The sequence below is a fragment of the Papilio machaon genome, chromosome 20 (genome assembly GCF_912999745.1).
Source record: "Papilio machaon chromosome 20, ilPapMach1.1, whole genome shotgun sequence".
Taxonomy (NCBI): Eukaryota; Metazoa; Arthropoda; class Insecta; order Lepidoptera; family Papilionidae; genus Papilio; species Papilio machaon.
Genome location: NC_060005.1, coordinates 370,173 through 385,335, shown reverse-complemented (window position 1 = coordinate 385,335; position 15,163 = coordinate 370,173). Strand labels below are relative to the sequence as shown.

General features: G+C 41.8%; 1 protein-coding gene across 1 annotated transcript; it reads right to left on the bottom strand.

The window, feature by feature from the left end:
• Positions 1-288: 288 nt before the first annotated feature.
• Positions 289-15,046, bottom strand: LOC106721151 (sorting nexin-27). Its single transcript, XM_045682749.1, has 9 exons — positions 14,760-15,046; positions 7,230-7,332; positions 6,546-6,816; positions 6,364-6,461; positions 5,210-5,453; positions 4,974-5,137; positions 4,712-4,901; positions 4,427-4,638; positions 289-1,111 (listed from the first exon to the last, which is right to left on the bottom strand). The coding sequence occupies exons 1-9, from the start codon at positions 15,026-15,028 to the stop codon at positions 1,043-1,045; spliced, it is 1,620 nt and encodes a 539-aa protein (XP_045538705.1). The 5' UTR covers positions 15,029-15,046; the 3' UTR covers positions 289-1,042.
• Positions 15,047-15,163: the final 117 nt, after the last annotated feature.

The following is a 15,163-nucleotide window of genomic DNA, read 5'->3' as shown; positions in this document are numbered from 1 at the left end:
TACAAAAAGAAAAAATTGTAACGAAAACTGTGTTATTAATATCAATATAAAAAAAATAACTGTATATTCAAACAACAAATATTCAGGCAACACTGAACTGACAGATGTCAATTTGACATACGTTCAAAAAGCGCGCCTTAAATATAAATGATAATCGACATTAATGTTTGCATTAAATAATTAAATTTCGCTCTACTTCAAATAAAAATCTAATTAAAATAAAACTACTATTTATATAATGCATTGTTTATACGTTAATAAAAAAAATTAGCGCTTTTATTCTATTATTTTTTAATAAGATTAGTGTTGCCATAACGTCTTATTAACCATAAATAAAACTTACCAGTTAAAAATGTAATATTTCTTAAATATATTTTAGTAGACTTAGAATATCCTACGACATGACACTTAATTAAATAGAGTTAAGTAAATTTCCACTGGGCACGATGGTGTTACGTCATTTTTGCATTGAAATGTACCTTAAGTGGATTATTTAATGAATACCCACTATAGTAAAACATAGACTGGAGATTCTTGTGTAAAATTAAAGAAAATAACAACATCGTGCCCTTTCTTTATGTAAAATATGTTGAATTATTTAAAATATTAAACAATTCGTATGTATATATATATATAAGTACAGACAACGAACTGAAAGCAATAGTTCCTATCACAGTGTGTCCACCGCGCGCCGGACAAACAAACATTCAAATCTTCATATAAATTATTACATTTAAACGAATATTAACTAGTAATAATAACGAGTAATTATAGCAACGCGCGCCGCCATTTTACATTCACTACACATCGCTTTCAATAGTATGTCGGCCATCTTGTCACAATTTAGTAGAATAGCGTTAGTATCTACCATATTGTTACGCATCAGTGTAAGTTTAGTGTTACGACACCGCTGTCGGTCATCTTGTGACACGTCAGATTAATGACGACGTATCAGCGGAATGTCGTCTGTGTCGGCCATCTTGTGTCGCGGCAGTACAATGTCGGCGCGCGCTGTAATACCATAGTGCTGACGTCAGCAGCTCTACTCCCCGGTGTCGCTCCAACTCGCCTCCTCCGCTATTCTGTCCATACAGTTGCACAAGAACTGATACTGAAAACGTTAAAACAATTGTTTCAATTGACATGTAATCAATTACTATGGATATATAGATGGAGGAATTAAATTGAAAAGTTATACGTTTATTATTAATGGGACAGGAGCAATCATTAAAGAGTTATAACGTCACAAAAGCATTCCATCCATCCATCCATTCAGCCTCGTAACGCCCACTGCTGGGCATAGGCCTCCCCCAAAGATCGCCACGATGATCGGTCCTGTGCAACCCGCATCCAGGATACTCCCGCAACCTTGACCAGATCATCGGTCCATCTTGCGGGAGGCCTGCCCACGCTGCGTCGACCTGTACGTGGCCGCCATTCCAGCACTTTGCGGCCCCATCGGCCGTCCGTTCTGCGGGCAATATGGCCGGCCCATCGCCACTTAAGGTTTACAATTCTTTGGGCAATGTCGGTTACTTTGGTTCTGCTGCGGATCACATCATTTCTGATGCGATCACGCAGAGAGATTCCGAGCATTGCCCTCTCCATTGCCCTTTCTGTGACTTTGAGCCGCCTAATGTTGCCCGCAGTGAGGGGCCACGTCTCAGTTCCATAGGTCAACACTGGCAACACACACTGGTCGTAGACTTTCGTCTTGAGACACTGCGGTAAGTCTTGGGACGAGAGGATACCCCGTAGCTTCCCGAACGCTGCCCATCCAAGTCGGATTCGGCGATTGACCTCCTTCTCGAAGTTGGACCTACCTAACTGGACAGTTTGTCCTAGGTAAACATACTCGTCGACAACTTCGAGGGTATGGCCTCCGATGGTTATTGGAGTGGGTGGAACATGGATATTCGACATGATCTTCGTCTTATCCATGTTCATTTTCAGACCCACTCGTTCGGAGGCTGTATTGAGGTCATCGAGCATTGTACAGAGTCCCTCCATGGTCTCAGCCATGACTACAATGTCATCAGCAAAGCGCAAGTGCGTGATGTACTCGCCGTTGATGTTGATGCCTAGTCCTTTCCAGTCGAGGACCTTGAAAACGTCTTCCAACGCCGCGGTGAAGAGTTTCGGGGAAATGACGTCACCCTGTCTTACACCGCGCTGCAGTTGAATCGGTTTCGTGTCCTGACCCTGTACTCGGACTGACATAGTGGCGTTTTCGTACAAGCACCGTAGCGCTTCGATGTACCGGTAGTCGATTTGGCACCTCTGGAGAGACTGCAGTACCGCCCAGGTCTCGACCGAATCGAAGGCTTTCTCGTAGTCCACAAACGCCAAGCATAATGGCAGGTTGTACTCTTCGGTCTTCTGTATCACCTGCCGCAGCGTATGTATGTGGTCTACGGTACTAAAGCCTTTACGGAAACCGGCTTGTTCGGGAGGCTGGAAGTCGTCGAATCTGCGAGCGAGACGGTTCGTGATGACCCTCGAGAACAACTTATAGACATGGCTCAGAAGTGAGATGGGCCTGTAGTTCTTCAGAAGGGCTTTATCGCCCTTTTTGAAGAACAGTACCACCACACTTCTGCTCCATGCCTTTGGCGTATGTCCCTCGAGAATGACGGAATTAAAGAGCTTTTGAAGAACCCTGAGTGCCGGTTCTCCAGCTGCCCTCAATAACTCTGTTGTAACTCCGTCATCCCCCGGCGCCTTGTTGTTCTTAAGTTGTTGGAGGGCCACACTAATCTCGTCGAGACTGACGTCGGGGATGTCTTCGGTGAAGTGTCGGGTCAATCTGGCTCTAGGATCTTCCGCCAGATTTGTGACGGGTTTTTGCGTAGCGTATAGCTGCCCATAGAACCTCTCAACCTCACTCAAGAGCTCAGGTCTGGAGGACACAACCCTGCCCTCCTCAGTTTTCAGCGTCGCCAGCTGACTTTGCCCAATAGACAGATCTCGGAAAAACACTTTGGAGCCCTGATTTCGCTCGATAGCCAATTTAACACGATTGGTGTTAAATCGGCGTATGTCGCGCTTTATGCTAGTCGAGATCTGTCTATTTAGCAGCCGATACCGTTCCGCATCGTCTGAAGAGCGCAGTGTCATGTCACGCTTTTCCTTCATGAGCCCAAGAGTATGGTCTGAGAGTTTCTTGGACGCGCTTCTACGGTGGGTCTTGAAGTACTTAGAACCCACCGTGTGCAGAGCCTGCACGAACCCGTCATTCAGATCGTCCACGCTACTCCCCAGGCAGTCAAATTGGTTACGGAGTTCGAGCTGAAAGTTTTCGGCATTGTGAATATGGACGGGCGCTGGTCGGAGCGTAGACCCCATCAGTCGACTTCGTTCGAGCTTGACATCGATATTCAATGTGCCTCGGACTATTCGGTGATCGCTCCCAGGTTTAACCGCGTTGATCACTGAGACATCATTGAATATTTGCTTCTTTGTCGACATGATGAAGTCAATCTCATTCTTGGTAACACCGTCTGGACTCATCCAGGTCCACTTCCGCTGCACTTGCTTCCTGAAGAAGGAGTTCATCATGTAGAGTCCCTCCTTCTCCATGAAGCCGGCCAGCAAGTGGCCCCGGTGGTTCCGCTGTCCATATCCAAACTTGCCTACCAGCAGCTCGTCTCCGTCTCGTTTGCCCAATTTTGCGTTGAAGTCCCCCATGACAACGGTGTAGTAGGTTTCGGAACTATGTATGGCTTGTGAGATGTCCTCATACATAGTTTCAACCTCTTCGTCGGAGTGTGTCGAAGTCGGTGCGTAGACCTGTATGACCTTCAGCGAATACCGTTTGGATATTCTGAGTATAAGGTACGCCACCCTGGTCGACACACTCACGATCTTCACCACATTGTTCACGAGGGACTTGTGGACGATAAACCCGACACCACCTTGAGACTGTTGGTCGCCTTCCCGGAAGAAAAACAAGTTGCCGGACTTGAGGATTATCGTGTCCTCCCCCTCTCTTCGGACTTCGGATAAACCTATAATGTCCCAACGTAACTTGTTTAATTCTTCTTCGAGTTCCGCGATCCTCTCGTCCGTCCGCAGTGTGCGCGTGTTCAGTGTTGCCAGGGCCAAAGGTCGTCGTGTGTGGTAGCCGTATCCGAACCGGGGATTCTTAGCACCCCCTGCACCGCCGTCACCCTGGCCGCTACCGTAACCAGGAACGGCGGCGCCGCCGGGTACTGGGGGCCGTATTTCATTTGTGGCCATCATATGGGGGGAATTTGCCATAATCGCCACGCTTGGCAGGCGGGTTGGCGATCGCAGTGCTTCTCCACCGTTTTTGTAAGGGACGCTGCTGCCCGTCCTCCGGCGGTCTGGACGCAGTTTAACGACATTACCCGGGTCGGGTTACAAAAGCATTGCTTCAGAAGAATACAATAACAGATATAGTTACATATGGCGTGTAGAGCGCGATGGCGGTGGTGTGCTCGCTGCCGGGGCGGCGGTAGCTGATGCGCGCGGCGGCCGCGGCGTCGTCAGCTCGCCACTCGCGCACCTCCCGCCACGACACCTGCACCACCTCCGTCTGTCCCGTCCCCTGCCCTGCACCCTGGCCCGCACCCTCCGAGCCCTCGCTCCACGCCGACAGCTTCAGTCCGCTCCAACCTGATGATGGATCATCAGCGGTCGTACACAAATGGATACGAATCCAATAAATACATAGTGTTCGTAATAATACCGATGGCGAGGACGAGTGCTGGCGTGGCGCGGCAGTCTGTGGTGGCGGGCGGGAACACGACGTCGCCGTAGCCGGGCAGAGTGCGCGCCAGCGCCAGGTAGTCCCCCGCGCGCCGCACCTCCTGCAGCGCCTTCAGCTGGTACAGCCTGTTGCCCGCAGAGATCACGCCGCGGTTCACGTCCTCCACCGCCTGCACGCGCACAACACCTTGTAGTATCCCCCCTTGTCACCTCCCCCGACATGCGGCCGCGGGCGACGTTACCTGCCAGAAGAGGAATGCGGCGGCGGCGGGGTGCGCGCGCACGAGCGCGGCGTCGCGACGCGGACAGAACAGCCACTTGCGCACGCACACGCAGCTCGCCGACGCCGTAGAGTAGTTCTGTACGTACAGCGAGTGCGGACACTCGTTGCCCTGCAACTTGCGCTCTGCATCGCGCGACACCACGCGTTAATATTGCTGACACACATTACGACTTTCCCGTTTGAACACGCACTCACCGAAGTTGTATTCGACGATTTCGAAGAGATAGAAGTATGGTCGGAGCTGGTTGTCGAGCGCGATCTTGTCGCAGACTGCGCGGTAGACGTGGTCGGCGTTGGCGGAGCGCGCCACCGACACCGCCACCACGCTGCGGTCCGGCAGCAGCACCTTCAGCTCCACCGGCGACGCGCACGACTCCTCGCCCTCCGTCAGGAACTCCTGCACCCACTCGCTCTCCGCGATCACCCGCACCGCGCACACCTGCACACGTTCTCACCCCGTCAGGAACTCCTGCACCCACTCGCTCTCCGCGATCACCCGCACCGCGCACACCTGCACACAACCTCACTCCGTCAGGAACTCCTGCACCCACTCGCTCTCCGCGATCACCCGCACCGCGCACACCTGCACACAACCTCACTCCGTCAGGAACTCCTGCACCCACTCGCTCTCCGCGATCACCCGCACCGCGCACACCTGCACACAACCTCACTCCGTCAGGAACTCCTGCACCCACTCGCTCTCCGCGATCACCCGCACCGCGCACACCTGCACACAACCTCACTCCGTCAGGAACTCCTGCACCCACTCGCTCTCCGCGATCACCCGCACCGCGCACACCTGCACACAACCTCACTCCGTCAGGAACTCCTGCACCCACTCGCTCTCCGCGATCACCCGCACCGCGCACACCTGCACACGATCTCACCCCGTCAGGAACTCCTGCACCCACTCGCTCTCCGCGATCACCCGCACCGCGCACACCTGCACACAACCTCACTCCGTCAGGAACTCCTGCACCCACTCGCTCTCCGCGATCACCCGCACCGCGCACACCTGCACACAACCTCACTCCGTCAGGAACTCCTGCACCCACTCGCTCTCCGCGATCACCCGCACCGCGCACACCTGCACACAACCTCACTCCGTCAGGAACTCCTGCACCCACTCGCTCTCCGCGATCACCCGCACCGCGCACACCTGCACACAACCTCACTCCGTCAGGAACTCCTGCACCCACTCGCTCTCCGCGATCACCCGCACCGCGCACACCTGCACACGACCTCACCCCGTCAGGAACTCCTGCCCCACCCACAATACACCAGCTCGACGTTCCCTTCCCTAGAACAAAGGCTATAGACTTAGTTGATCGAGTACCCTGTCAACTTACCTTCTCCAGATACTGTTCCAGGCCCCGTCTTCTCGCGTCTAACTGCTGCTCGCTCAGTGTGAATGGCCACTTGCCCGGCAGCTTCGGGAAGTTGAAACCTGTATTTTCAGATTAGTGTGGATTACTCATACAAGATTCTCACTAAGGAACAAGACAAGACTGGTCTACATCTACAATCTTACCCAGGAACTCCTTCCTGAGTTGATGGTGGAGGGCCGCGAACTCCCGGTACCGCCTGCTGCAGAGATGGCGGCCCGCCATGTGCACGTTGAAGGCCACGAAGGACCTGCCCGTGTTGCGCTCCATCACCACGCGGTAGTCCGGGATGGACACCGGCAGGGAGCGCTTGTCTGTGTAATCATACTTCTGGTAGACAGCCGCGCGCGAGTTGGTCGCGCCCCCGATCACACCTACGGGAGCGGACTCGTCACCCGGCTCTAGACGTTCCGCCTCCTGAAAGGGACCAAAGTATTTGGTGTTCGAGGGCGTATGAGAGAGATAGAAAGAATGAGGACAAATAGTAAAAAAAAATCAAGAAGTCTATGATGCGATTGAATTCTAAAAATACGTTATTTTGCATAAAGATATGTAAAATGTTAAGAGTTGCCAAGTGTTATGCATAATTTTTGGCGCTGAAATACTTTACGACTAATTGTCTAAGCACGTGCAGTGGTTTGGTAACAAGTGTAACTCTTGTCACGTGACTTGGTCACTTTTACAGCGCTAACTACTGTCTAATTTTAAATATTTCATTGTAAATAACATTGAATTTTTGTTAGTAGTATACTAATTATGAGCCTTTTAATATTATGAAATATAGTGGAAACTGCCTTAGAAAATTTGGTGCTAGTGTATAAAATAATTACCTTCTGAGTTACAGATATAACAGTGAGAGAGAGGCAGTCGCCACCGGATTTGATTAGGTCCACCACTTGCTTGTGAGTAGCGCCTTCCACGTTCACGCCATTGCTGGAATAACATCATCATTCATTAATTCCCAGCTCACTGTACGTCCCCACTAAGGGGCTCGGAACCTACCCCGAGTTAGGATAAATTTACATATGTAAATCGAAAAACAGATTGAAACATGGTGGGATTCGAACCCAGCATCTGCAAATTGCAAGTCAAGTGCTTAACAACTGAGCCACCTACACTCGAAACGAGCTGGAATAACACAATAAACAAATTAACATTATGTATAGAGATGGATAGTGATTTTACACTTTAAATATAGATTGTGTTGTCAATTTATCGATATACTGCCATAATAAGAGGTAGTAGTTACCTTCGTTTATTTAGTACGGAAAATCTTCACTAAGGGAATGCATTTGCCACGACTCTGTGTATGACAGTGTCTCTTTCGGTGACTCAGAAACATAAAATTCGCAACACAAAACATAACATAAAGCATAGGAAACGGGTAATATAGCAGTTGATATCGGAGAGCGATAAACTGTAATGGATTACGTTGATGCGGTTTGCATATAACAATTGTTGTAACGAATTCGAACCGGCCGCTTGTAAATGTCCCTCATTCGAAATATAGTACAGTCAAAGACATATATTTCCTACCCATTTAGGTGCATAACAATTGTTCACAATGCAATCAGGTCAAAATCTTCTCATAATATACGTAATAAATGATAACATTTATAGTGACTTGCTGTTTGATATTCGATCCTTATCGGGAAACAAATTTAATTCCTTAACTGCAAATACCATTAAATACAAAGACATTTCAAGTCCTTGCAATAGTCCTTATAAATTTTACTTTTTACGTTTGTAGTTACAGATGTGATATGTATAATAATAATAAACAAAACAGATTAGTATGTTTATAACGCTTAAAGTAAATAAATACTGTTTAATAATTCTTTTATCATTGAAATGCTACATTGTTTTTGAGTAACATAATCTGACTTATGGATGCGTATGGATGTATGTTCGTTACTTGATATTTTCAGAACGACTCAACGGATCTGAAATTTGGCATAGATATAGAACACCCTCTGAAAGAATACTTTAGCTACTAATTAAGTTTTTTTTATTCCGTGCAGAGTCGAAGGAAAAAGTAAATCAATACATAGTATAAAACAAAGTCGCTTTCGCTGTATGTCCGTATGTATGCTTAGATCTTTAAAACTACGCAACGGATTTTGACGCGGTTTTTTTTAATAGATAGAGTGATTCTTAAGGAAGGTTTGTATGTATAATAAATGCATAATATAGTAGAGAAACACTGATAAATTTAAAGTTTTCTAATGTGATGTCGTAAATAAGCACGTTTTTTTGCGCTTATATTGCAAACGCTGGCTGAACCCTACGAGATAGACCAAAATAATGTACTACAGTATTGTTCACCTTAAAAAGTTCAACAAAAAAGTCCGCGATGGTATATGTCTATCTCTTAGGGATAACCCAGCATAACCATTTTTATTCTTTTACGAAGTGATTTTAAACAATACAGCATTAATCCTTATCCATTTAAGTACCTTAAATAAATTGTGCATTTATTCTGTAGTAGGTATATTTTGCATTGCACCCGTGCGAAGCCGGGGCGGGTCGCTAGTATTATTATAAAAAAAAGCCGTTTTACAAACTGGAAAAGGCAAATGGAATATTAGTATTAGTGATTTATGAGCACGTTTATGAGTTACTAAAAATAGAAGATACCAGAGATCAGATCAGACATATAGATCCTGTTTTAGTACAGATGTTCGCGTAATCGATCGAGCAATAAATGTGTCCGTTCCGGCTTAAGGTGCGTTACCACTGAAACTACGCTAAAAAGATAACATAATAAAAACTTAAATTATTTATGAATACTGTGACACATCATGTAAAAAGAAAGTGTGGTAGAGTATGGTAAGTATTGATTTTTTTTTTAAACACTAGCAGTTTCGAAAACAGTAAATGTTTTACAAGCTTGTAGGTATTTTGACTGCTGATAGAACCAGCTATCGAGATTGACTACAGTGGAAACCCGGCTTTAGGATGTTAACTGCGCAACGGACGGACGCCTCGACCGAAGGCCATCTAATTGCTATATACCAGTATATCCCGGGAACTATACGGGAATATTCTACACATTTAGTAACATTAGACTATTATTTAGATTCAATAAAATACATTAAAAAATGTACTGATATATCAAACTATTCAACTATTATTAACTAGTTGAAACGATGGTTGAAATCTCTCAAAACTGAAAACAAAGAATTTAAGAATAGCCCTTATATTGTACCTTAAAAGAAAAATAGGTCAAAACTCCAAGCAGCCGGTTTTGCATTGTTCTATGTTCTTTAAAAAAAATAAGGACATAGACAGAGTTTTAAAAAAATCTACTTTCATTCCGTTAAATCTTTAATTACATTCACTTATTTTATAAATTCTAATTGCATTATTTACCCAGTATCTGATATACTCTTGGGCGTCTCCACATCGTATATCTCGAAACCGGTGCTAGGGCAATAGTAGAAGCAGTAATGGAACTGTCCGGACACTCCACGCTGCAGCATGTCGGCAACTAACGAGTACACATGCACTAAACATTGACAACCTCACTAAAGAAACTAAGACCAAATTCAATTGACCAAGTACTAAACTATTTGCTGCACACATACATATATCCAATTACACTTTTTTTAAAGATTAAAATGGGATTTAAATTCAATTCACAATGTATTCTGAGAAGTAACAACATTTGTTCACTAAGGCGAGCAGATTTCTGAGAGGAATTTAAAAAAAAAAATAACGTACGAGTTACACCGATCGTTACGCGATTGTTAAGAAGTTGAGAGTTTGAGTGAGACGTAGAGCTAATTAAAGATGAGTGCTTTTAATTATTTAAACATGATAAACATTGAAATAATTTACTGCGCCATTAATAAAGACGCTTCACTCGCGTTAATGTTTTTGAATACATCTAACGAAAAAAATATATCTCGTAATATATCTTTTAAGTAACCCTTTTCGTCGAATACTTCGATTTGTACTCCTAATTGGGTTTGGATACTTACTTATTTCGTTTAGTGACATATTAGTATATAAATTTCCATATATCTGTTCATACAGCAGCGCTTTTAAAACGCCAACGCTTTTGTATTGAGCAGTGTTGCATTTTGAGCATTGAGCGAAAGGTACAATAGTCATTTTAAGGCTTTCATCGCTTGAGAGCCGTGAACGCTGAGTTTAAACGCTGCGTTATAAAACCGCCCGTGCAAATGACAAACTTGCGCATACTTAAAAGGAATATTCGATGATCAGTTTACTGAATTACATGCATACTATCTTAACAGACACAAACAATTGTGTGTTATAGTTTATTTATTTAATGTTGTCATTAACTTGGCGGAATAAACTATAGCAAAACAATAAAGGCAATAAGAATTGCACTACTAATTGTGTTTATGTTTAAGATAAGAGTACACAGCTCCGTAAACGAGAGGACGGTTTATTGGCTTTTAAATTACCGTTGACCCTATTGCAGATAGAGAGGATTACACGGCAATAGCCTTAGTAAACTAAACACGTTACTATCTAGATTATGTTTGTACAGTAGAATTCAAGTCTAACTTTATTTATAAATTATACTATGTTATATATAATTTTAACAAAATCATTCGTGTTTAATATTTAAAAATACACACATTGAACCAAAAATAGATAAAGGTAGGCCAGCCAAAGTGAAATGTAGGGACGGATTAAACCTTCCCTTAGCGCTTGTTTTCTGTTGACTCCATTACCCAAGAGATAGTATAATTAACATTTAGCGAGTATAGTAACAATGAAGTGACTATTAGTGTGGGTAGTGAAACGAAGTACAACTAGGGGAAGTTGTCAGACCAGTTATGTGATACTTTTCTATTGTAATAATGCAACGAAAGATTTCGAGATCAGATTTTTACACACTTTGCTTGTCAAGAGTCTTTTCTGTAATCTAGATCGTATCAATACTATGAAAAAGAAGGAAATGGCTGTACTGTAACACATAGTAAACTATCTTTTCCGTAACTCTGCGTGTTTTGCGTGAAATTGTGGTTACATTATGATGTTGATTGAAAAGATATGTTATTGTTCAAGACATCCTGTGTACATTCTTTAATAGGCAATTACTACAATCCAGGGCTGGAATCTAGAAACATAATAAAAAAAAAAGGGAGAATTGCTCGGGAAAATTACTTGTTATCTTTTTTTCAAATACTGCTTGCTAATATTTTATGCTGATACAGTTTTAGAAATGTAAAAAAAGAGGAATTGTGACTCTCACTGTTTTTGAAGTTAGATATTAATTTAGTATCTAATACGGTGACATTAACGCTAGTATTCATAATTATACATTTAGATAAAATATGATATAGGCCAGTGTATTCAATACGTCGTCTAATTACACATGCAATTAGCATGTACTTAACGTAATTAGGGCAAGGGTCCTCGAGTGCACATCGTCTTAGGGATGTCAATATTTGTAGCAGATTTTTTTGTGCTATTTTACATATTACAAGATTTTGAATTACTTTTCATTCTGATTTTGACAGTTTTGTATAGAGAAAAGCTTATAAAGTCATAATTAGTTAAAAATTAAATAGCAGACACTTCGCTATTTTAACGAATGAAGATGGCTGCTTGCCCATTTGCCATTTTATACTATCAAAATTATTTTTAACATAAAATATTAATTAACGTGGCAAAAAGTTTTTTTTTATAGAAGAAGAGGAGAGGAGGGCAAACGAGCAATGAACAGCCTTAAATTATTAAATCCGACGCCCATGGATATTCGCAACGCCAGAGGAATCGATGCGTTGCCGGCCTTTATGGGATGTGTACGCTTTTCTTGAAGCACCCTAAGTCGCAACTGAGATATTAGTATTGTGAGATGGAACCATTTTATTGTCAGCAATCTAACAATATGTAACCTTGACAAATAAAGTTTGGTAGTAAAATTAATGTTGCGTAGTAATCATTAAAATTTTTATAACTGGAAAGGGTTGTAAGGAATAGGGTGATTTCAGTAGTCACGGAAAATGGATTATGTTTCAACACAATGTAAAACTTCATACACCGTGGGTTTCTGAGCCCGAAATATCCGTTTAAAACATTGTCATCTCTATTTTGTCAAAGATAATGACAGGGATAGGTTTTATACACAGATTTTGGTCTCGGAAACCAACGGACTTTGAACCTATCTAATTTAGGGGTGACTAGGCCATAGTCAATTGTACTGGCCCAGAGCGGGTGGGATGACTTCAAAGATATCTTTAATTTTCTTCACCAATATTTGCAGGTTGCATCACGATTTTTTCATACATTCACGAATTTACATATGTATGTAATTTGAAAAATACATAGGTACATGGTAGGGATCGAACCTGTCGCGTCAAGCGCTTAACAACTGTGCCACCAACACACTGAATTAAGAGTATAAAACATATAGTCATCTGTTTCTTCAGAATTAATAAAAAGGATAGAAAAATAGCAAAACTTTGCAGTGAAAAATAACAAAGTTTTCTGTTACAGAAATGAGCAATCATTGTAAATGCCATTTGCAACATATACTATGTAAACATATGTGCATTCTTATTTATATGTTATAAGGAGGTCTAAATATATCTCTCTATCTATTTATTGATTTATTTCAAGGCTTTAGAAGAAGCCATACAATTTACAGCAAAACTGTACATGATAAATGCATATAGTTGAAATGTAAATAAAAATAAAAATGCAATTAAAATAAAATATCATATTATTTAAGTAAATAGAGAAAGGAATAGCAAGTGTATTATTTCATAACATAGTCAAAGATATTAACAAACTTTTGTAATAGTCGAATGGATATAATTGACTAGCTGTCGACTGTGACTCTGTCTATGCAGCATAAATAAAAACTTTAGTAACCTATGTGTTCTTCCAGACTATGTTCTACATCTGTGCTAAATTTCATCAAGATACATTGAGCTATTCTGAAGATACCTTCAAACAAACATCCATCCATCTAAACATTCACATTATCATAAATGCAGTGAAATAGTTCTTAGATATAATAAAATACATAAAGGATATATATATATAAAAGTTTATCTTCCCCCAACATTTTTTTGGTAATAAAAATGATTAATATGATGACCTCAGATATTCACAATTCTAGACGCAACAAACAATATCTATTTATAAGACTAATTATAATTAACAATAATAGAGCTATAAATGTCTAATTAAGATAAATTAATATGTTCCAAAAGATTATTAAAACAAAACAAAAACATTAACTTCCACTGGAGAAGTACTATGACCTAAGAGTAGATAATTCTTTTTTTTTTATTTATGTCTGATACCTGATATGAGACAGTTCTATTTTCTATTAACTCTTCCTTTTTAGCTAGCCCAATGGGTGTACTAATTAAAATTATGTAATACTAGATGTTGCCCGGGACTTTACATTAGTATTGAAAAATCGTAGTATTGTGACAGACTTCAGAGAACCTGACATAATGCGAGTTGCTCCGATTGCCTTGTATAATACTTATGTACAAGTTTATAAATTTGTTGAAATTTTATTGGATATTATGAAGAGTAAAACATATTAACGTAATTCAGAACTATATAATATACTAGCTGTCGTCCATCATCTAGACTATGTTCTACATCTGTTCCAAATTTCATCAAGATCTGTTGATCCATTCCGGAGATACTTTCCAACAAATACCATTCATCCATCTAAACTTTCAGATTTATAATATAAGATGGCTGCATAGACTTAGTAATCCTTACTAATATTATAAATGCAAAAGCAACTCTGTCTGTCTTTCAAGCCAAAACTACCGAACTGATTTAAATTAAATTTGGTACACAGTTAGTCTAGAGCCTGAGAAAGGACATGGGCTACTAACTATTAATAAAAATTGGCTATCTTTCAACTTCAATGGAGGATGAAAGGGATGCTTTTTATATAAAAATTAAGACATATGACATATGTTTTTGTATGAAACTTTATTGTGATAAAGAAATTGAAATCAGTAAAACCGCCACAAGCACCTTTGTAGATTTTGTGTAAGAAATCTACATTAAAGAATTGCTTTAGTAACATTTGAACTATCTTAGGTATAGCAATGAGTGTAATTGAAATTTACTTTGATGAAGCCTAGTGATTTTAGCTTTATATTGTGAATATGCTGCAACGCCATTATACAACCGTTATAACACTCTTGCGCAAACTTTCGTTAAATAAAATATTTTACGAATAAACAATATGTAAATAATAAAACTTTCATACAATCCAAAAAACAGTAATTTAATATTCAAGTTAGTTATAAAATATGTGATTGTTATCCATTATACATGCTTAACCCATAAGTTAATGTTATGCTTAAATGTACGGAATCTTAAATTTAAGTACTCACACTTCTAATATCCTGTCTCCTTTCCTGATACCAGCCTGCTCAGCCGCTCCTTGCTCCAGGACAGCGCTGACATGCTGCAGGGGTGCATATAATTCACCATTGATAGACCTCAGCTGTCCACCTTCCGAAACTTGACCGCGCACGTTAAAACCGAAACCAGTTTCAGTTTTATATATTGTAACTCGACGGGGCCCATTGCTTTCAATTGGGCCCTTATTATTTCTTTCGGTTCTAATAATACTGTTATTATCGGTCTCTGTCTCAGCCATTTTGGACAGTTTTGACCAGATGACAGATGCATTGTACGTCGCTGGCAAAGAGCATATAACGCTGACAGTTTAATAAAGAAAAAGTTCTGTGCCTAAAACCACTGACATCTATAGAAATCTATAGGCCACTCTGCT

What these genes read in the sequence shown, in the direction of transcription:
- LOC106721151 (XM_045682749.1), bottom strand. Translation starts at nt 15,028, where the DNA reads ATGGCTGAGACAGAGACCGATAATAACAGTATTATTAGAACCGAAAGA. An exon ending in AGCACTCGTCCTCGCCATCG is followed by an intron (nt 4,639 to 4,711) that starts GTATTATTACGA and finishes ATCCATCATCAG; the next exon opens with GTTGGAGCGGACTGAAGCTG. An exon ending in TCGCGCTCTACACGCCATAT is followed by an intron (nt 1,112 to 4,426) that starts GTAACTATATCT and finishes TAACGTTTTCAG; the next exon opens with TATCAGTTCTTGTGCAACTG.